Raw genomic sequence first — 23,374 nt, forward strand, 5'->3', positions numbered from 1 at the left:
TGCGTGAACCTCATCGTCTACATCCCTCCGCAAGGGCATCTCCGCACAGATGGAGTTTTAGGTTGCAGGCTCCCGGGACTCGGGCTGGTAGCTCAGCGGAGCCGAGCTCAGCGTAGCACCCCGTTTTGCTTTTCAGCCGGTGAGATGACTGCTTTCGGTTAAGTGAGCGCTGTGCGGGGCAGAAGCGTGTCAAGCTTGCAAGGTACTTGCCCAGCTTCTGTATGGAGACGCAGCACTGCTGGAGTTGGCAAGTTCTCTCTGGTTACGGTTATGCTTTGTGGCAATCAGGTGGCACGGGAGGTGGACTTGTTACTTTTATTATTCAGCAGCAAAACCGGGTCAGAGTAGCCAGTTTACTCTTAAAACCTCTGAGAGACCATACCCTGCATTACCAGAGTGCAGGACAGGGACCTGGGGGGTCCTCAGAGCACCTCTCCCCTTCTGCACAGAGTTGTGGAGGAGGAAACCTTTAGAGGAGGAAGGATGAAGTATAATGAGGCTCTAAAATTTCCCTGCAAGCTGCATATCAAAAAAGACAAACAGGTTTAGATGCTGATACTGTGAAATTAGAGGAGCTGCCTCCCTGTTAGCTTTGGTGGGCTTATCTTCTGTTGTGTGCTTTGGATTTTTTTTTTTGTTGGCACTAATCCTGTGAGGCATTCTTAAAAGAAGAGAACACAGCTTCGCCTTGGGTGACGGAACTTACCTAATTGTGCAGGAATGGTTTCATTAGTAAAGTTGTCTGACAGAGCCAACGCTGTAGGTTTGCGTGACGGTTTCAGTTTTTCTCTTTTCCTCAGAATTCTCCCCTAATGCTCGCAAGTACCTTCACCACCACTCATCTATCTATATTTTAATGGAAAGAAATTACTGTAGTAACGTTCTGAGCAGTTTTAACCTGCTTAGGCTTTTATTTCAGAGTTTAAAGTGATTTCATTCTGTAAGTTTTTCAGAAAATCAGCCTGTTGGTGATTCGTTTCTACTCTTACTCAATTTCCTAACAATTATCCTAAACAGTCATTTAAAGTGGCAGTTGTCCCTTGGGTTAAGCATCAGGCTGTTCGTTTTGCGTGCTGAAATCAGTCCTGTGTTTACCTTGAAGATCGGAAAATTTTTGTGTTCATCGACAGGACTTTTTAAATTATAGATTGACTGGAATAAACCATTTCTAGCTCTTCCTGAAATCTGGATGAGTATCCCAGGGGCATATATTTAATGCGAGAAATTTGCTTTTACATGCAGTAGGAGGAGGTAAAGCGGCGGTGGTGGAATTTTCTTCCTTTTTGCTCCATTAGCTTTTTTCTGTTTGTTTTTTTGTGTGGGGTTTTTTTAACCTGTTGTTTCTTGGGGTTATATAGAGCATTATATTCCATTACAGCATTTAAGTGGGTTGAATGCAAGTAATTTATGATTTTAAATAAAGCCTTGAAAAGTGTTTTGGCTTGTCTTCAAGATGAATTGCACCTCGGTTGCAGAAAAGACCCCGTCTAGTGTTAGCGTTGAAATACTGCCAGTACAGAGCAGATTTCAAGGATTAGCTTTTATTTATGTGCCTGAACTATTTTTTGTCTACATTTAACAATGCAGATCAAGGGGAGGGCAGGGGGGAGAATAAACTGCCAGTTTTAGCGCTCTCATTAGAATATTTATCCCTGTGTATTTTCTTACAAATACTTGAAATATCTCAGTTTGTAGGCAGATAGTATTATAATGCGAATAGTTGTCGAAGAGTTATCAAGTAACTTGTCAGTCACTTATTTCCATAGGTTCCTTACCTGGAGTTCTTCCTGTCTTGCTTTGAGACTGAAAATACAATCTTCTGACCTCCTCTTTCATCCCCTGTCAGAATCCCCTTCGGCTCTTCCCACGCCTCCTGTGTCCTCTTCTCAGGTTGATGAAAGAAAAATACAACTGTCACAGAGTCTGCCTTGGGAAGCGTAGGCTGCAGGAGGTAACGAACTAATTGTCTGACATTCATCTCTTTGATCTGTTAATAAGATTTTATGGATCGTCATTGCTTTGGAGTAGTAGATCTTGAAATTACCGGCAATTGCCCGCTGCCTCCCATCGGTATTTTGGTGCGTCGTACAGCGTTGCTGTGCTTCCCTTCGGCTTGAGGAAGGGCTGAAATAAACCTTTACATGGCAGATCAAAGCAAGCGGGCATTGTGCCTGTCTGTCTCGGAGCTAAATCGATCCTTGTGTCTATTCTCTGTTACACAGCAACATACAAACATCTGTGCCTATCTTGAGATCTTTCCCTATAGAAGATGCTGCACCCTTTCTTGCTGCGTGTTACGAGAGGCACAGAGACTTACTGTTTGTGCATGGTGTGTGCGTGTCATTCATGGAAACTTCAAAGGTGCTCTGGGTGACCCCGTAAGCATTTAATGTCGGTAACTTGCTGGCTTCCTCCACTCTGCTCGCTTGAGAAGTGAGCAGTGACTCTTCCGGCATCCACCAAGATGCTTTCAGCACACGGGAAGCACCGGTCCCGTCCTGTCAGGTTGTGTCTCGGCAGGTCCTGCATGTGCTTTTGGCCCGTCTGCCCCATCCTTCCAAGCTGTGATCCCTATTGGGAATCCTGCCGGAGCCCCACGCACTCCTGGCACACGGAGGAAGCCAGCAAGGCAGGTCTTGGTGTTCCAAAGGTTTCCCAAGTTGGGCATCTGACTTCATTTTAATATTAACTAGAGCTGTCTTAAGACTTTGTCATCAAAAAGGCACAATTTGATCTAGGAGTTCAGGGAGGGGAAAGAACTGTGTCAAGCTGGAACTTGAAATACCCCCGGACAATGCCACGTGGGCTGGCACAGTCTCGGTCACCCAAGGATGAGGTTAATCAATGCTGCTTGTCCTGACCTCTTCACCATCTTCACTGCAGCACGGCGTGGTTATAGGGGAAAGCCTGAACCCCGTTACTGTCCCTTTGTTTTCTCTACGTAAGTTCCTGGTGACGACTGGTACCTCCCATAAAGCCCTTTGCAAAGATACCAGTCTTAATGCACAGGCAATGTCCAGCGTAAATTTAATCGTAGCCAGACTTGCTTAACATCCTGCAGTTGCAGAACACTTAAGTGACAACCTTGAGGCTTTTTAAAAATTGTTTCAATTAAAAGATTTGCATTGTAAATCGTACTTTGTGCTTTTGACATTCTGTATTGTACAGACTGTTAATTTCTCTTTTGATTATACCCAAGGAGAAGAGGTTTTTTTAAAAAGTGTAAAGCCACAAAACTTGACACCTTTCAAATAGGTACAGAAGCAACCGTTTTGTTACACATTTAGAAACAGTATCAGGCTGAGATTGACGTTCTGGTTTCAACTTGAAGCGGGTTTACTGCCACATCCCGCACTGTTGTTGGCTGTTAGAAGCAAGAAAAAAAAAAAGATTTTATAGTGAATGTGCACTGGAATGCAAGCTGTGACGGGGCATCAGTTATGTCTTGTAACTCCTTGTGAAAAGGCAAAGCACTAATAGGGAAATAAGGACTACTTTTGTTTTTTTTTTAATGTTCTTTTTCAATCTCTGGAAAAATAAATAAAATAAAAAAACAAAACAAAACACAACCAATTCCAGGGGGTTTGAGTCTCTCTGCACTGTTGCCGTGAGACCTGGACTGGCATATCTTATTTTGACAGTTTTCTAGAGCGATAAGCCAGGCTGGCCGCTTCCTGTGTATTCCTGGGACTTGGAGAGAATCTCTGGGAGCCTTTTGACTCCTGCCATCCCTAGTTGCTAACACTTGTTTTTGTTTCCCCCAGCTACCAGAATGTCCACAGATGGTGGCTTCGGCACAGCTAGCAACAGCGATGCCCAGCAAAGCCTCCAGTCCTTCTGGCCACGAGTCATGGAGGAGATACGCAACCTCACGGTGGTGAGTGTCCCCAGCAGTTGTGTCATTTCTGATGGCGATGTCTGGTAGCAAGATAAACTTCAGCTTGCCCATACTCCTGCTGCTTATGGGATACGGCAGAGTTGGCTGTTTACACACTGCAAGGCAGCCTTAATTGCTGAATGATAAATAAACCGTTCAGCCAGGCTTTTGACTGTTGGCTACAACTGGCAGAACTGGAGGTATAAACAGAATGCAGCTAATTAAATAGCGTCGTGAGATGTAACAGTCATACCCCCAGCTCTTTCTGGGCTAAACGAGACAACAAAGTTGATTCAAAGGTTCTTTTAACAGGCTAAATGATGACCGTGGCTGCTTTCTAGAGAATTGCTGCGGAATTACCTGTTTGTTGGGGGGGGGGGGGGGGGGGGAAGGGAAGTGATTGTAAAATAGTTGCAGGCCAGTGTAGCTGCCATGTGCTGTTGTAGGTAAGAGGAGATTGAGGGATTTGAGAACATACCTCACATTATACTACAGGGGCTGGTTAAATTCTGTGCAGATTCTGTAATATAACATGTGTGACCAGCATGTGAGGGAACCCTTATCCCCACCAAAGGGCAGGCTGCATCAGCGTGCCCCGGAGATGTTACTCTTCAAAATACAACGTAGTCTTTTCACCCCTTCATAAATTCAAACACCTGGCTATTGGCAGACAGTTACAAGTTTGTGAATGAATTTTTGGGTTTAGACTTTTGTGTAGAACTATGATGCCCTCTTCCAGAACCATCTCCTCTGACAAGCCTGAAATTTTGAAAATCTCTTGAATGCCAAGTGCATCGTTATCACATGCTTTATTAATTTAAAGCCATTTGATTAAAAAAAATCCTGTATAGGCTGAGGATAAGAATTGGACTAAGTAGCTTCTATTTTTTTCCATCCCCAAAAGAGATGTGCCTGAGAACAAGGGCATATAATAAAAATGACTTTTCAAGAGAGATTGATAGATGACTGTGATACAGTGGTCCTGAAAGCATACTCCTGTGCTTTTAATGTAACTGAAAACAAAAGAACTCCAGTTGAAGACGGGCTGTTCAAAGTGAAAACCCCAATCCACTAGTCTGAAGATAAGCTTCTTTTTTCAGCCTGTGTGCAGATAGTTGATTAAAGAAACAGATGTAGAAATTTGTATGCATAACCAGAATTAATTACTTTCCTCTTTCAGCACAGTGAATTCTTGTGTTCAAGAGCTGTAGTTTGTCTTCATCTCCACATGAAAGGGGTTTATTATGCAGCTTATCAAGTATGGGCAGCTTAATTTTTAACTGTCGTATGAATCTATTTATTGCATTGCAAGCTAGTAAGTCATTGAAAATTTAACTGAGGACAGCGAAGGGGAGTTGGAAAGGAAAAGGGATAACTGCAAAACATTCCTGTGTAGTTGTCCCCTGCGTAATCAAACCCTGAAATTTATTGTGCGTCTTATTGAAAGAGCTCCCATGGATGTGGGCATAAGTAAACTTAAAACTCATCTGCATGTGCATGTACAGCATAGTGGAGGTCAGGGCAGCTGTTTGGTGGAAAGCTGCTTTGGTTGTCTGCTTTTCAGGGCACTCTCTGCCTGGTTTTGTGTTTGCCGTGTGCTGCTGGTTGCTAAAATTCGGGGGGCAACCCAAAGGAGTTGCTTTAGAAGAACAAACCAGAGCTCCCTGCTCTCTGCCTGATGTAACAGACGACTGTAGCCTAGCTTTGGAGAAATAGGAAACAGGACTAGGCTGAAACTTGCCTTTCAGCTCCACAATGAGTTAGAAGAGGCCTGTGAAAACATTGAGACCTAATTTGGAAAAAAGAAAAGATGAAGAATTGGTGTCTCAAGTTTGTTCTGCTGGGTGGTAGCCAGTAGTGGTCATGCTTCCCTTCACCGTGGTACTTGCGTATTAATTTTGATTTATGTGACGTTTGCTTGTCTGCCTTAAAGGAATAAAGAAGCTTTCATTTTTTCTAATTTCTCCCACTGTCTCTTTTCTCTAAAGATTTTAATAGCATTGTATCTATGCACGTCTACTTGCAGTTCTGCTCTTCATAGGAGTTAATGTACTTAAGACTGTTACGAGTTTCACAAATTAGAAATTTTGTCCTCATTTTTCTTTGAGGCTTGCTCAAAGCTCACGAGGCTCTTTAAAAAGCAAAGAGCTTAAAAAAAACCAAAACCCCCCAAAATTAAAAAAAAATGAAAAAAAAAAAAAACAAAACCAGAAAAAAAGGCTGCTTAAAAAAACCTTTGGAATATTTTTCCATGCCCTAGCAACCCCTTAACTTGTTTACATGGCGGCGGTTACTGGTTGAAAATGTCACCCTGAGCATATTGTGTGTTCAAGCACAGGTCCCAGCCCTGGCTGCCCTCTTCTCTCGTTGCCCAAAATCTTTCCAAAACACCGTGTTCATCAGCGGGACGCAGCAGCCCTCAGCACTCCTTGCAAGGACCCCACACCCCCCCCAAATTAGTTCTGATTTACAGCATATTACCAGGAGCACCGCATTCACATTTCTCTCCAGAATGAGGGCACAGAATGTCTTTTCAGTACATATGCCTATAAAATAATGTATATAAATAAACTTTTTATATATACATTAAATAAAATGCTCCCTGCTGGAGCGCTGGCTGGACCATGCGCAACCTCTGTATGTTGCTTCAATAGAAAACAGAATTTTCAGCATTTTTCCCCTCTTTTGTTTCACTAACATGTCTTGTGGTGCTTTCTTCCCTAGAGGAATGACTTTCCTTTTATTTTCTAAAACATTCTTGTAAGAAGGAAAGTTTTGGGGTGTTGTTGGTGGTTTTTTAAGCCCTTTGTGGGCAGGGCTGCTGCATTCCTGATGCAATGGTACGTAGCCTCAGCCCTTCTCCCTGTTTCAAGCAGCTCCCGGTAGCAGCACACTGTGGGTTTGGGTTTGGTTTTTTTTAATTTATTTTGTTTTATTCCTCTCTATACCTTGAGAGAAGGGAAAGCACAGTTTATAGTGAAGCTTGGCAGTTTCCCTAACCCCAGGAGCTCTCTGCAGAGGATCTCTCCAAGGGACACGTTGGTGCCTTCTAGTATGAGCAGATATTAGCTCGGTGGTGGCTTGGGTACGTGCAAACAGCTGAGCAGAGCAGGATGATTCAGTACAATGACAGCGCTCCCTCTCTGTCTCCTAAACCATCATTACACCATTTTGAGTCAGCACTTCTTTGTGCTGGAAAATAGTGAGAAATCCATAACACAGGAATGGGAGAGATTTTATATATTATTTTTTTTTAACAAGATTCTCGCAAGGTTTTTTAACACCAAAATTGGTATTGGACAACAGGAAAGTACAAATAAAGCAAACAAAATTTCATCCTGTGGCCCCACATAACTCCTCTTTGCCTTCATTTTCTCTTGTGTCTTTTTGTAATTCAAATGGTTTCTGGGTCCCGAGACATCTAATTGAATTAGTTGCTTCAAATATAAATAGATGCAGAAATGTATAACATTAGAAACATTCTGTTCTGCAGAATGACTTCTAGCTTTGAGGTGAAATAGTAGATACAAGTGTCTGACAGAAGATTTAAGTAGAATTATATCAGCGTAAAGTATGGAAAAGCAGATGAAAGTTCTCAGGCCTGGGGAGAGGCTGCCATACCTCAAAGAAAATAAGTCATTTTTATCAATCTAATTTTAGGCAGTTTAGTTCTAGATGACACAGGCTCCTTTTAACATTTCTTATCTTACCTTTGTTTTCAGTTAAGTATCAGTAAAGAGTCTCAAATGTGAATTTCTCTGCAGAAAGACTTCAGAGTTCAAGAACTCCCTCTGGCTCGTATTAAGAAGATAATGAAACTAGATGAAGATGTGAAGGTATGCTCACGGGATTTTTTTTAAGTATTTATGATCCTTTTGGTGGGTATTGTAGCTATAATTCCTTGCAATTCATTACTACTTGTTACCATTATTTATTATTGTTTCTAAAGCACATTTTAATGGTCACCTTGAAAGCAATATTAACTGGCCTTGTATAATTAAACTGAGCTGGGAAAGCAACATCACTTGGGACCTTTGAAGACTTGTGCAGTTTTGCTTTCTCCTGGTAAATACCAGCCTACTGTATAATTCTGGGGATTTCCTGGGTTTTCCAGGTCTTAACTGTCTTTTCTCATGTTTCCTCCTGTTTCTCTCGACTTTTCCTTTCACAAAACTGTAGGGTGATACCACTTCAATGTGTGCTGCACTGTTTCAATTTTTTTTGGAAAAAAAACCAGTAATCTAGGTGGATAACATGGCTTTGATACCAGTATTTGAGCTAAACATGTGACTGATGATGGTGACACGTGAACTGACTAATTAAAACTTACTGACATGAAAGGAAGGAAAGGGAATCACCAGCAGGGTTTGACTCTTGTTTTTTTTAAGCTGGAAAACTGTCAAGACACTTAACTCCTAAGAGCAAAGGGAATGTTTTGCACTTTCTTCTTGTTTTTCTCAACGTGCCACCATCCTTCGGTTAGGGCAACCTTTACCATTTAAATGAGATGCCGAACAAGGTGTGTGTTGCCTTCTGACACAAGGGAGCTATTCATTCAGCCTGGGGAGGGGACCAACCCAGGCTTCTGAGGTCCCAGTTCAGTGTCTGTGCCAAATTTTTGATGATGATGGGAAAGATGAGATTTTTTTAGGGCAGGGAGGGAGGAAGTCTCTGGCCTGCCTGCAACATTATTTAATAAGAAAGCTGTACTATTGAGTAAGCGTTACTGTTAAGCTAGCTAATAATAAAACTGCTTAATTTGAGTAAAACTTGAGCTAGATGCTTTTTAAGGAGAAAAAATTTGGTGAGGCAGAGTCTTTACTCAGACCTCCAAACCTCCTTTGTAATTTCAGTGTTCATTTCAAATTATATTGATGTTATAACTATAAAGTAAGGGCCAGGCTTTAAAATGAGCCATCAGTCTGTCCTCTTCAGTTTCCAAATGATTTATACACATGCCAAGCACTGCCAGCAGAAGCTGCTGGTTGACACCTTCTTGGTGACCGTGCCCTGATGCCATTTAGTGGCCTGCCATCGTCCAGCACGATATGAAATTGCATCTGACTAATCATGGCTTTCAAGACAAATTTTAAGTGCTCAATACTCCTAATGCTGCGTTTAACGTGAGGCTGATAACTCTTTGGACCATCAGACCCATAGATACTCCGATGTGGGAATTTCCCTGCTGAAACAGTGCAACCATTCAGCTTTGACTAACGTGATAAAGTTACTCTTGACTACCACTCTGCGGTATTAGGATACTAATGGTAAACTTAAAAAAAAAATAAATACATATATATAAAATGTCAATGTAATTGCAGATGATTAGTGCAGAAGCTCCTGTGTTGTTCGCCAAGGCAGCTCAGATATTCATAACAGAATTGACTTTGCGAGCATGGATACACACAGAAGATAACAAGCGCAGGACTCTGCAGGTAACGGAGCTGCTCCTACCTACCCTTCAGCTGCTTCCCAAACTGTTTCCAACTCCTTGTTTCCATAATATGAGGCATGTTTTGTAGACAGTAACTTAGTACCCGTGTTTATCACTACAAACCCCTGTACAAAGCACAGCAGGCAGTATAACTGTGCAACTGAAATGCTTTTTTGTCTTAATTTGTTTTTAAAAGAAGAACCAAACAACAACAAAGCCCAAAAAATCAAAGCTGCAGCTTTCAACTAATTGTAACCTGCTGCAACGGCTCAGGATAGCTGTAGCTGTTGGGCTTCTAGTGATTTGTTTTTCAGTAGTAGTTCTAATGTAAGCTTGTAGATGTTAGTTTGTGTCAATTTATGTGTAGAGATGAAAACAAAAATACCCTCCTCCAGAACAGATTACTGTTTCTTCTGTTCAGGAATAGTAATTTTTTAGTGGTTCAAGAGGAAAGTGTAACTCTTTAGGGTCTTTTATGGGAGGGAATAAGACAAAAGGCATTCACTTTTAGTCTTTTATGTTGACCAGAACTACCTGAGACTATAATAACCACCAGTTCAGGCCCTCGGATCAGAGGTGAGAGATTGTGATATTTAAGACCGTGTCAGCTCTCCTGTTCCGTGGTGCAGAGATTGCTGTAGCAGCAAGGAGACATGTCTGACCTCAATCCAAAGCTGCCCTATTGAGTGGGCATCCAGCCACTCGGTCCCCACTAAATTGCACGAATGCTATTCCCTTAACCCCGGGTTCAGTGCAGTTACTGAGAGAAGGGTGTATCTGATGCACATTCAATGAACAAGATGCTTCTGCAGTACAAGTGACAGCTCAGGCACGTCCTGTTAACAGTTTTCAAGCTTGGATGGATCCGTTTATTTCAGGATCACACTTAAATCCTGATCCTAATGTGTAAGACCTTGATGTCGCTCGGGTTTTCTTTCTGACTGCCTTGCCTTCCACCACAGCTGCCATCCTGGAACAGCTGCTCTCCGCATGGGCAGTGCAGCTGGAGAAATGCAGTCTGTGCGTAGCGAGTATTTGGGATGAAAATTTCGACTGGAGCGGTCTGACTTAGGGAAGTTTATTCCTGAGGAAATTGGATTGAACCCAATCTTCAGCATGAAGAATGAAATATGAGATACATCTGCTCAGTAAAAGTTTTTTTCCTGCTGAAGATACTTTTATAATACAGGCTGCCTGCAGAACAAAAGAAATGTCTCTCATGCTTTCTACGTGATTGTTGTTTGGCCATTAAATGCCAGGACAGCACAAGGTTTAGAAATGTCAACTAGCCTGAAATGAGAGATTTGATAGTCTTTTAAATTTTACCTACTCATTAGGCAGTGTAGGCATCTTTGTCTGAAATCTTGTTCATATATATATATATATTTGCTTTACAAATTTATTTTCAGCTAATGAGAATGAGACATTTAATAGCTTCTTGATGAGCCCTGCTTTTTAAGGTGGCTTGCAAGAATTTAAAAATGACAGAGTACTTCCCCCCCCCCCCCCCCCCCCCTTTTTTATTAAGAAATTCAACTTTTTTATCTTGGGGGTTGATTCGCATCTTAAGCAAATACATTTAAGTGATGACTTATTGCTGGGTAACTGTTTGTTCAGGTCTTTAATGCTTTGACCTAATGTTATCCTTTAGATTTCTTTTTCAGGCAAGGTATAAAAGTAGAGTTACAAGCTGTAACTTACCTTGCCAGTTTTCCATAGAAGCTCGTTGGCTCTTGCACATCCTTTTTCTGATACACGTTTGGCCAGTTTGCTGAGTATATGTTTTAATCTTCATGCTTTCTTTTAACCATTTTGCCCTTCCACATGCTGAAGCTTGTTCTCTCAACACCTCTTGGGATTCCCCTGCCCTGTATAAGATCCTGTGATACTTTTTTTTTTTTTCCTTTTTATTTTTTTTAATCCCATCCCCAACTCAATGGATTCTGCAGATGTGTTGCTACTAATACATGGAGCACTCATCGTGGTCTTTCTGCCAAGTTTCTTTTCAGATATCTTTGGGATTTTTAAATTATTTTGGGATGAATTCCCCATTTTAACGTGCTAAAAGGCTTATGGTGGTTGTCGTGAGCCCTCTGTAGTGAATTTACAGCAGCGCTGTTGTGGAGAGCCTGATTAGGCCTGGTGGGTGAGTCGATGAGCATAAAAGCCCAAATTTGATAAGCACCTTCTTACTGCACATCTCGAAGGCCGCGCGCAGCACAGGACAGTGTTGGGACTGTCACCACCTGGCTTGACCGCTTGGGATCTGGAGAAGACACCCTTCCTGGACTCGATTAAAAAGCTCTAACTTCATTTATCCAGTGACAAAACAGACTTCTGAAGAATGGTTTTCTCTCTTTGTTGTTATAGAGGAATGACATTGCCATGGCAATTACAAAGTTTGATCAATTTGATTTTCTTATCGATATTGTTCCAAGAGATGAACTGAAACCTCCAAAGCGGCAGGTGAGACACAAAAATGATTGCCTTGTTGTCTGTCCTTTCCTGGGTGTGATTTCAGTCTCTTAATTAAAAGGGAGTTGATAAAGGAATACTGAATCAGATTTAAACATGAGGTTTGTGCCTCTCTCCTTGACATATTTGTTTACGGTAGTTTTCAGGTTCATCGTTCTTAATCATTTTATGGAAATAGAGCTTGAGTGGAAGTTTACAGAAGGCTGACTTGGGGTTTTACTTAAGTGACAAAAACTACTAACTAGTTCTGATGCCAGATGTTGCCAGTGTTAAAAAAATGTGGGAGTGTGCTGAGTCCTCATCCTTTGGCTTGTAAAGGGAGAAACAGGCTTCTTCGCCTAAAGTACCACCTCCTGCATCCTTTGGGGCAGTCGTTGCTACTGTAAACATCCTTGACTGGAAGCTGTAAGGTGTTAGAAGGAGCTTTCAGTCGGATGTTTACAGCAGCAGGCTGCTGCGGTCATCTGAGCGCAAGATCTCTGAAACTTAGGGGCCCTTGTGTTTTACAAAGCCCTTGTTTCCCTCCAGGTTTGAGGCGATGCTGAAAATGCAGTGAGGTGGGGTTGAAGCTCAATCTTGCCGCTTCAAATGTACAAAGAAACAGCTGCTGGTAGATGTAATTCATCTCCTTCTCCTGAAAGCTTGGTGTTCTGCTCCTGAAAGTTCACCAGTTCAGTTATTACATGTCTCTCTTCGTTGCAAGTTGTCTGATTAGATGGTTGGGCTAGCATCAGTACACCTCTCCTAGGGAATGGCTCCGTCTGGACAGTGCTGCACCTTGTTCAGCAACTCCTGGAATCGCTGCCCAGCACTCAACTGGAGCAATTTCTTCTGCACAGTAAATGCAAAAATTCAAAAAAATGTTCTAATAATTCCTTCAACTGGCTTTCTGATCCTGTTGAAGGTTTGCAATGTAGTTAGCCTTTGAAAAAAACCCAAGGTTAAAATAGCTTCTCTAGCGAGTGCTACTGGAGAGGCTGGCGTGCTGTAAAACATCTTTCTGGCAAATGCTTTACTTGGAATTTTTTCTTTGATGTGTTTTTTTTGTATTCCAATATAAATTCTGGATAACATGCAAAAAGATACCTGCTCTGAGTGTAGAGACCAGCGTTTCCACTGGGGACTTGGATTTTGGGAGTTGCTGGTTTACTTCTTGTCATGAAGTCCTTGGGCTACTGAAGTGATGGCCAAAGGGAGGAAACTTCACCCTTCATGATGATGTCCTGAGTTGAGTTTAACCTCGTGTTCTGATTTCCAGAAGCAGCGTGACTCTGGTAAATGAGGAGAATACCTTTCTGTGCCACAATATGTGCAGGAGAGTCCGTTCCGCTGCCGCAGTCAGCTGCGGTTATAATTAGTAGCATCCCAAGGCTTCATTACATGTGTGCTGGCAACTCTTGTCTTCTGTACACGTAGCGAGCGTCACACGTAGGAGCATGGCACAGCTCCTTCACCGAGCTCCCTGCTTTATCCCTGCGGCAGTGCGGCAGAGGCAATTTATCCAAAGATCGTTAGTTGGGTATTAAAGAAAAAGACAAAGTCGCAGCCTGCACAGCCGCTCTCGGTGCTTTGCTTAACTGGCGGAAAGAAAACCCACGGTCAGTTTATTCAGCTGAGTAAGCTGGCTGCAGCCTGGAGTAACACAGGTTAATTCTGGCATTGCAAACTCAGTTCTTTCTCCTTTAGGTGCCTCATTCAGTTATTCTACTCTGTAGTCCTATTTTTAGTAGTACTCCATGTTTGGGAGGGAGAACATTGCCCGTATCTTTTCCTTGCCGGAGACTTTTGTTTCGCATCAGAATGTTCTGATTACAGAACATTCAAACATTCAAGTTCTATAATCAAACTAACACCCAAAGTGTTTTAGTAGCGTGTTAGAAGCGTATAGGTTGCCAGATTAACGTGTCGTGATGATAGATCGCACCAGAGCTGTGTCTTTTGCATTGCACAGCATCAGCAGTGGAACCCTGTTGGGGTTTGGTTTGAAACAGGCTTTAGAGATCTGTCTCACGCTGGTACATCCACTGCCTGTGAAAACTGCTGAATCACTAGAAATAACTTCTCAGGGCAAGAGAAGTTTAATGGAGAAAGAGCTGCGCGGTACAAATGCAGGTTAGGACTCTGCAGGGGAAAATACAACGGTGTTGAAAAGTGGCTGCCTACGGGCTGACAGCCCGCGCTTTTTGGCCTGGGTTACAATCTGTGTTTTATCTCTACCACAGAAAAGACTGTTTGACAAGCTAGCGTTCATTCCGTGGAAGAGCTGGGAACGAAACTATGACTGTTATGTTGCTCTGGTAACTAATGCCATGGCTTGAAAATAAAAGATGGCAAGTGATGTGGTATAACATCGTTCAAGCAGATTTGGATTTAAAACCATTTTTGCCTGTAGCGAATGCAACTTAACCTGGAACAGATACTTACAGAAGTACTCAGTTGCCTTAATTGTTTCAGGATTCAGCTAGGATTTGAGGCTTGGAATGCTCTAGAAATAATGTATCTGAAGATGGGGCTTTATAGCAACAGCCACAGCTCTTCTATGCATGCAGTTTTGTGGTTGACAGGAGCCATGCCCTGTTGAATATATATTTTAAATTTGTTATTAATCCTGCCCCCAAAGGATTTGATGAAGTGAGTGGGAATAATCAGTGAACTACCATATGTAGGCAGTATTTGAAGTGTTTGATTGCAGTGGTTTGCAGTACCGTGGGATAGTGCTGATGTTTGCTCTGAGAGCCAGGCTTAGAAGTTGCTTCTTGATTACAGCCAACTGTGAACAGCTTAATCTTTGGGGGGGCAATTTTCTGGTAGGCTATTGAGGAACCTCCCAATAGTAAGCCTCTTCCTTAGCTGCTGTCCGTCCGAGAGACTAGCATCTAAGCGAACGGGCTCATTTACTCAAGCCTGATGCTCATCTAGACAGCATATGTTGATCTCGTTTAATGTGAATTCTTCTTTTCCTATCCAGTTGGATATACTGAAGGTAATCTGTGAGCAAGTCACATTTAATGCAGGGGAGTCAAGCAGACAGACTCATGTAAGTGAGAATCTACCATGTTGTAGCACGTGTAAACATCCTACACTCTCAGCTGTGAACTCGAGGTGGCTGGGAGAGGATTGTTTACGCCTTCTGCCATGGAGTGAACGTCTGGTGAGCTGCGTCTTCCATAAAGCGCAAGATCCAACTGCTCCTCTAGAGAACTGGGGAATTTTGATTCTTGAGCGTTAACGGCTTGCCACTTAACATAATCTCATAAAATCTACTTCTTTGCCTAAAATATCGTTAATCATAAGGGGCTTTTCTTTCCTAAAGACTCGCTTAGATAAAAGAGAACAGCAGTGTTACAGCCTGTGCTTCTGACAGTGAGCTAGAGCAGAGCCTTTTGTTTCTTCACGCTGTAGAGTTATTCCTGCTACCAGCAGAATCAGGCTGTTAAGCCATGACACAAGATGAAATTGTTACCGTTCTGGAAAAGCTGGATTTAGAGAAATAAATAAAGGCATGACAGTATGCGTCAAATCCGTGACTTTTATTCCCAGGGGTTTAACATTGGAGCTAGACTGAGATTCATTTTGGGCACCTGGGCCACGGAGAGGGTTTTGTTGACAGATGAGGCTTTGTAAGTCTTCCTGATGCATTTGCAATTCACTCCGTGTTAAGATAACAGGCGAGGATGGAATTTACTGATGAGGAGTTGCGTAGATTTCACCTATGGGAATTTTATCCATTTGCTTCTCATAATGCAATGGGTGACTACATTATTATACATAAGGTATTAGAAATGGTTTTGATTTCCATATAGCTGCATAAATGAGGAAACTCTTTTTGATTTGTCATTTCAGGTTTACTTAGTTAATACCTCATTTGTAACAGTTTAAAGATCCTTTCCCATGGAGCATGCTTATGGGGGGGATGTTGATCTGTTCCCTCCCCGTTTACCTGTCTCTTACCTGTGCTGCAGGAGGAGGTGCGTCAGGCTGTGACCCCAGCGGAGCCCGTCCAGTATTATTTCACGCTGGCTCAGCAGCCTGCTGCAGTGCAGGTTCAGGGCCAACAGCAAGGCCAACAGACCACCACGTCTACAACTACCATCCAGCCAGGACAGATCATCATCGCCCAGCCTCAGCAAGGGCAGGTGAGGGATGAGCAGCGTTGGTTTTGCAGTTCAGTGGAGCCAGTGAAACCCTCTGCTTGCCCGTATATTGTGACATCCTGTTCTCACTGCTCAGAACAGTCTATAACAATATAGAAAAGTGTTTTCTGGTCACAACCAGGTGTTCAGATGCCTTAGTAACAAGGGTTATCTAGGTCCTGGGTTCCCTTCGTGGTGGTTTAAGCATCAGCAAGTAACAGTGGGTCTGGGAAGCAGTCTGTCTATTACAGTGTCTGTGTCTTGTGGCTGTTTCCCCTGTGTTCAGTCCTTGCTTTGTCCTTATCCCCGTTTTGATTGCAGACCACCCCTGTGACGATGCAGGTTGGAGAAGGCCAGCAGGTCCAGATAGTGCAGGCTCAGCCGCAAGGACAGACCCAGCAGGCTCAGAGTGGAACTGGGCAGACCATGCAAGTCATGCAGCAGATCATCACCAATACAGGAGAAATCCAGCAAATACCGGTAAGATTTTGCCAGTAGAAATGTGCAACAGTCTTGTGAGCAAACTCTCCACTGGTGTTCTGGCATGAGACTGTATATGTATGCTTTTTTAACTGTAAGAGGAGGTTTTGGATTGAGTGGTGTGTTTCGTGCACTTAGAGAGGAAAAACTAACCAGGTGTGATACAAAGTGGGAAATAAATCTAACCCATCTAGTGCAGATCGATTGCCCACCCCCAACACTTTCCCCTGAGTGAAAGACTTAGGAAGCAATAAATAAAATATTTCCTGGATAAACCTTAGTTCTTTACTTCAGCATGGTTTCAATAAAGCATAATTAACTTCTTTTGCCTTTACTTGGTTCTGCCTCTGCAATCTGAAGTCATGACCTGGCAGTCTGAGTGGGAAAGGTGCCATCACTTTCATGTTATAAGAAGTATTTCTGCAAAATACTTCGAGCTGGTTGGAGGAATGGTTTTGCAGAACCAGAAAATAATCTTCTCGCTTTCACGTCAGTGTAGACCTGCTGTGGCCTTAAGAATGGGATTTTGAGTACCCAGCATCAGCAGTAACATTCTGGCACGTGTCCTAGGTAAACATGTGGGGCAAAAAAATGTCACGGTTTCCCACCCTCCCCCCCCCGACTCTGTGACTTAGGATCACAACAAAGTTGGGTCTTTTGGTTCCCATCTGGAAAATTTCACACCTCTTAAAGAAAATAAAAAGAATCTGTCTGTCCAGTTCTGTGTACTTAACCAGCAACCCAAAGGTCAGACCAAGTGACCAAGACAAGTATTTCACTTTGTCTTTGATTTCAGTTATTAAGAACTGCACCCACAGCTGTGGCAAAACTGATCTTTCACACAAGTTTCACTTTTCAAGATTTGCTAAGTTTCCCCCCGTACCTCTGGCAAATGTTCATGCTTTGACACAGCATCTTGAGAAAGGTTTGAATTGTGGGTGCTGCCAGATTTTTCCAACTTGCTTCCAAATTCTTTTCATCTCTTAAGTCTTCAGCTGCTTCCTAACTGCTTGGCTTAAGGTGTTTGTCAGAAAGGAAGTTAATTGCTTGCCAGATATGGTGGTCTACTACAAACAAACTTTTTTCTTCTGTGCATTCTCCAGTACCTTTCTTTTACTTTTTTTTTTTTTTTTTTCTTCTGCCTTTCATTATGAAAGTCTCTGCAAGATACTTGTTCTTCAAAGCATATTGGAAGGAGATCTCCACCTCCAGCCTCAGTGAATCCATTGCAACAGTACTGAATGTTGCAGCATCCTCCTTTGGCACAGCAATAAAAGAACAGCTCAGGCTTGTTTTCCAGTTGTCTCCAGCGAGTGCTGTAACTCCCTACAAGGAGGGGGCTTGGAGATTTGCTAGGAGAAAGAATTCTTTATCAAGTAGCTGTGAGGAGGCCATAACCTTCTGCAGAAAGGGACTGTTCTCCACGTAGGTGGATCCTGTTGCAAGTGGTCTCGTGTTCTAGGAATGTGAGACTGGAGACTTTTTAATTAGCATCTGGTTTTGGCCAAGCATATGCTTCTACCTTCCTCTTGCCTGGGAGCATCTAAGAACAGGTAGTTGTGACTGGTCCTCAGAAACTTCTTGTGCTGCAGATGTGAGATGGAAACTGCCAAGTGCCAGAGTGACATCTTTAGCTTTTGGGAGCGCTTGAGTCTCTAATAATTGTAAGACCACAAAACAGAGCAACTTAGGAGCAGTGCTTTAATGAAATACTCACAACTTGCACTTCTCTACCTAGCAGAGATACCGTTCTGACTGTAATTAAGTGGATTCTTAATCACAGCATGCTGAAGAGTCACAGTTTGTGCTGAAGGAAGCATCTTTCCCCTTGCTCATTTTCAGCAAGCAAAGTAAAATAGAACATGGAGCCATGCACTTGCTGCGAGAGCTTTTTAGTGCTGTAACCTGGAAAGCACTTTTTGGTTTCACAGAATTGCAGTCCTTTGTCGTCTTCAGTGCTGTTGTCCGTTCTGCTCTTCTTTCTGCTGTGCTTTTCTTATTTTTCACCTTGAGTTTCTTTTTTCTCTTGGTATGGTTAGTACTGTCTTCTGGTAGTTCCTTTTCACTCTGGTATTTGGTAGGGTTCAGCAAGGAATCTTTCATAACACAAATGTGACAGTTGGAAACACTCTCATGAAACTGGTAGTGCCTCTGGCGATTGCAGGAGTGTTGAAAAAATCTTACTAATGTGGTCTGCTGGTTTTCCACGTGCTCCTGATACTGCGTGTACTTCTCTGCGATGATTTACCATTTGCTCTAGGACCTGCGGAAAGCCAACTTACATTTTTATAAATGGAGAAAAATTGGAAGCATATTAATGCCATTAAATGGTAATCACTCATTTGCCCACATTAATTCCGTGTTAAATTTAATCTGTGTCTTAGCTGGACTTCATTAGGCAGGTTCTTTGGAGCTTACTCTCGTTTCTGGAAGACCGCTCTTTGTAAATCGCTTTGGCCTATTCAGTTAGTAGTGTAGCTGCAATCTAAGCAGGCAGCCCCCAGCATGGAAAACGTGATCTGTCGGCAGATCTCGGTGCAGAAACAAATTCTTTATTGAAATGTTTATGCTCATGTGGAGTTTATTTGCTCTTGAAATAATATTGGAGCTTATAGACACAGCTGGTGAAGTCAGCAGCATTTGTGTAGATGCCAAAACTATGTTCTAGGCACTTGAACCTTTGTCAGCGAGCAGTTTTTAAAGTGTTTTCTATGTCCTTCTTTCCCCTTTCGAAAAAGAAGAAAACTCAGAAACATTTTTTGTATATAATTAACCTTAAGACGGTGAATCTAAATGTTCTAAAGTTAAATAACACATAATGGAAAAAATTCAGCAGTAGTATCAATTGTACTGTGACCTTTTTATTGCTTCTGGGGTGTGTATTAGCAGTATTAGCTGTTTGCATCGCAGGTTACGATGATGACGTTGTCTTCATATCCCACACCCCCAAGCATCTAACCTTGCAAGCTCAAGGTTGTACAAAATAAATTTACATTTCAATGTTATACACAGAAGTATTGACCTTTTATTTATATAAATTTACTTATTTATATAAATATAATTATATTTAATTATCGGCCTTTGCCAAGTGGGGGTTGACATACATTGGCAGAGAGTTGCACTGTAAGCCTCCAAATATATCCTTGGGTTTTGCCATCTCTGCCGGCTTTATTTATGTGAAAATTTCCCATATATTCTTTAATATTTTTTTGGCACGCTCTAATGGCAGTGTCGTTACGTGCGGCTAGCTCGTAACAATTTTCTTTATGTGAAATGATAGATCAAAGTAGTAACTTGATGCTTGTAACCAAACAGAAAAATAAGCGTTCTCAAAGCTCTCTGAAATTTAGCAATTAATACGCTTTAGCTACTAACTGACCACTCCCGTTCTGGAGAAAGGAGTAATGTTGTGCTTCCTCGGGGTTTTACTTCAAGAACCTACAGGAGTTCTGTGGACTTCATTCTTGCTTTGGCAGGGTCTGTGGTAGTTACTCATCTAAACTGTGAATCAACTGAAGCTTCCCGGTGTCATCTATTACTCCGGCTTCGGTTATGGAAATAAAGAAGGCAAGTTTGTGTGTTTCAGGTTACACAGTTACCTGTTTAATTTTCTTTCCCTGCCCCCTCCACTTGTCTCCAGGTTCAGTTGAATGCTGGCCAGCTGCAGTATATCCGCTTAGCCCAACCTGTGTCAGGCACCCAGGTAGTCCAGGGGCAGATCCAGACGCTTGCAACCAATGCACAGCAGGTATGCACTATAACAGCAGGGCCGACATGAACCGGTAAAGTGTTGTTCCCTAGCTCCTGAAACTGCAAATTCCAGTCGAATTTACCAACTCTTGGGCTAGGATTCCTGCATTTCTTTTCTTCCTGTTACTTTCATCGGAATAATAAAGCAAGGAGCATAGCGGAAGCCTCCTTTACCTATACATGAAAGGTGCATGCATATATGTACGCGTGTGTGTGTGTGTCACTGTATAAAGCTCATGCTGCTTCTGAGCTGATTGCAGGTAAAACTTCAGTTCATCAACCTTCTCTTTACTTCTGCTCCTTCTGGCTGGGTGAGGGAGGAGCAGCCGTGCAACCTCTCAGGAAAGCTATTGCAGAGGTGAAACATCAAGACCAGCGTTGCTGCCAGCAGGTTGTCTCATGTTCTTGTTGAGACTGGTCGCTAAGGGATTCTTCTCTGCCTTCAGAGGATAGGAAGGCTGCTGCTTTTCTGTGATCCTGGAGGCCGCCTTCTCCTCGTGAAAAGTCAGAGAGGACAGGCTTGTGTTTGGTTTGGAACAACTGAATCCCATGTCCTTTGTTCTTGACTCGCGGTTAGCACCAGCATGGCTGCGGGCTGGCGGCATAAGCCACGTCTTACCACGTGGTGGGATAATGAAGCTTGAAAGAGTCTAAAAGCTCTTGAAAGGCAGCAGCAGAATGTTGTTAGTGGGGTTCTGACCCTCTGCGAAGTGCTGGCAGTGACCATCCTTCTCTTATCCTTCTAGATAACGCAGACAGAAGTCCAGCAAGGGCAGCAGCAGTTCAGCCAGTTCACAGACGGGCAGGTAAGAACTTGGGGTTCGGTGGTGCTACGTCCCCTTGAAGTCAAGGACTGGAAGGACTGGCCTGAAGGCTGGATGTTCTGGCAAATTGGCTTCTCACAATAAAGCCCCCTCTTCTGCTAGCAAACCCGGGAGCAGAACAGGTGAATGCTGTGCCAATCTTAATTCAGGTGGATTCTTTGTGTTCTGCTGCCTTTGCTCCAAATTAATCCAGTCCCCTGCACTCTGCACTTCTTGTTGAGGAATAAAGGTCTTAACATCTAGTTATTGATGGTTGTGTAAGTAGCCTGAGCTCCATCTGGGCATCAGAAACCCGTAACTTTGTTAGGATTTACAGCAAATGTCCAGAGGCAATTTGTGGTCTGGGTGGTTTTTTGGGCGGGGGGGTGGACATGACAGATTTTACTCTGACCTGCGAGTTGCTGTTAATGCTGCCACTGAACTTCTGGGTTAATGCACAGCGTTGTGCTCAGAGGGAGCTGGTGCCGGCTGCAATGAGAACTGACAGTTGTTTCTTTCCCCTGTCTCTGCCAGCAACTTTATCAGATCCAGCAAGTGACCATGCCTGCAGGCCAGGACATCACCCAGCCCATGTTCATTCAGTCCACCAACCAAACCTCAGATGGCCAAGCCACACAAGTGACAGGAGACTGAACAGGGACGTTGTAGCGAGTCTTCCCTCTGCGTGGAAGCGAACACGTACCAGCTTGACGCTTGCCATACCAACCTGGTCTGATGAATACATCTGCTTCTGTGTATCTGTACTTGATATTAAGCCTATAGTAGGCTGCAATCTCTGGTGCACTATACACCTTCCGCTGGTGGGTATGAGAGAATATCCAACAGACACTGACAAGAATGCAATATTTTTATTTTTATTTTTAGAAATCAAGATTTCAGTATATTCAGCTGCCTGTTCAGACCCGTAAAGCTGAAAGAGAACTAATCAAAAGGAATTTGTAGCATCTCATTGAACAACGTGTAAAATATTTTTACCTAGTACAATTATTGAAGGGTGCTGCATCTGGTTTGTTGTAAGAGCTTTATTCCTGGTATTCTGTTTGTAATTTTTCCTCTGAATAGAGCTAGATTCAGTCCTCCCATCTCAGTGGTTTGTTAGGTAGGGGTGTATGGGGGGCATGTGTGTGTTAGATTTTCCTCTCCTGCCTCCTTTTTTGGTAAGCATTGGCTGTATGCAGCTTGAGGGCAGGGAGTAGGGGAGGAGTAATTAAAGTGAAAACAAAAAAAACATTCCTTGTATCATGACTGTATTTTCTAAGGGCAAAAGATTCTTTAATTTGGCCTGGTTTATTCCAGAAACACTAATGGAAGTCTGGACAAAACCCAGCCCTGCTGTTAACTGTTGTACTAGCTTCAGGCAATGCATGTAATATAAGCTTCATAAAGTGAAATAAATTTCCTTTTTAAGATAATGTGTGTGCTTTCTTTGAGATCCAGTGCCTGGTGTCAACCTGCCAAGCAAGGAGCGTCCTGAATCTCTGGAGAATAGTACACCTGAAGTAGTGAAACTAGCGCCAGGGTGTAAGGGTGGCCTGGAGAAGGGGGTGGACAAGGGTCGGGTGACACGAGTGGTTAAGATGTCCTACAGGGATTAATTCCACAGAGCACAGCCCTTCAGCGGTGGGTACCTGTACAGTGGGTACCTGCAGCTTCCACGTGATGTCCAGCTGAATCGGCCAGGAGGAGTTTGGGGCAGGTTTGAGCGAACTCCAGAGGTCAGGTTTAATGCAACACGCCGCAGGGATCCCGGCAGCGTTAAGCCCAGTTTAGGGCTTAGCTAAAAGTGGGGTGCAAGTTTGTAACAGAACCTTTGTGCATCCAACATCGAGCCGTCTGACATAGTTGGCGTTTCGTCCAGGAGAGGCTCCGTGCCTTTGTGCAGTGCTTGGCAGAGCTGGGAGACAGCGCCGGGGCCGGCGCCAGCGCTGGCACTCGCTTTGCGCTGGCAGGAACGCGGCGTTTGCCACGGTTTTGCAACGAGGAGAGGCTTGGCCATTCCTGCACGTGGCGTGGAACCCGGTGCCCAGGTGCCGGCTGCTTCGCCCCTGGAAGTGCTTTCCCTGGCAGCATCCTGCCCGGCCATGCAGTATGCGGGCGCGAAGCTGGCCCTGGTGCGGGGAGCTGCTGCTGGGGAAGGAAAACGCTGCCTCAGCACTTGGCTGGTGCAAGCTGCTAAATGAGGGCATGGTTGTTCCAGTCAGGCAAGGGAGCTTGCTGCATTACCTGCGTCTCCTGGGCTACATAAATGTCAATTTTCTCCTTTTTTTAAAATTTTCCCCATCCTGTAATTCCTGGGAGCCAGCAGTGTCCTGCAGCGGCACTGCAGCCCAGCACCTTCCCAAGCATCACCCCCGTGGTACCGCAGCCTCGTGCGTAAGTAGCCTGGAACATCAAAACCCAC

General features: G+C 43.4%; 1 protein-coding gene across 8 annotated transcripts in view; it reads left to right on the forward strand.

The window, feature by feature from the left end:
* Positions 1-22,385, forward strand: part of NFYC (nuclear transcription factor Y subunit gamma) — a 37,160-nt gene extending 14,775 nt beyond the window's left edge. For 2 of the 8 annotated variants that reach the window (XM_040587829.1, XM_040587827.1), the window contains exons 2-11: positions 1,767-1,951; positions 3,765-3,877; positions 7,642-7,713; positions 9,199-9,312; positions 11,682-11,777; positions 15,746-15,922; positions 16,241-16,399; positions 20,040-20,147; positions 20,896-20,955; positions 21,487-22,385. In XM_040587829.1, coding sequence (XP_040443763.1) covers positions 3,773-3,877; positions 7,642-7,713; positions 9,199-9,312; positions 11,682-11,777; positions 15,746-15,922; positions 16,241-16,399; positions 20,040-20,147; positions 20,896-20,955; positions 21,487-21,606 — 1,011 coding nt within the window. In that variant the 5' untranslated portion in view covers positions 1,767-1,951; positions 3,765-3,772 and the 3' untranslated portion in view covers positions 21,607-22,385. Of the gene's footprint in view, positions 1-1,766; positions 1,952-3,764; positions 3,878-7,641; positions 7,714-9,198; positions 9,313-11,681; positions 11,778-15,745; positions 15,923-16,240; positions 16,400-20,039; positions 20,148-20,895; positions 20,956-21,486 lie in introns of those variants that run through there. The other 6 variants (XM_040587832.1, XM_040587831.1, XM_040587830.1 and 3 more) reach the window with 4 other exon arrangements.
* Positions 22,386-23,374: the final 989 nt, after the last annotated feature.

This window comes from Falco naumanni, chromosome 3, assembly GCF_017639655.2.
Source record: "Falco naumanni isolate bFalNau1 chromosome 3, bFalNau1.pat, whole genome shotgun sequence".
Taxonomy (NCBI): Eukaryota; Metazoa; Chordata; class Aves; order Falconiformes; family Falconidae; genus Falco; species Falco naumanni.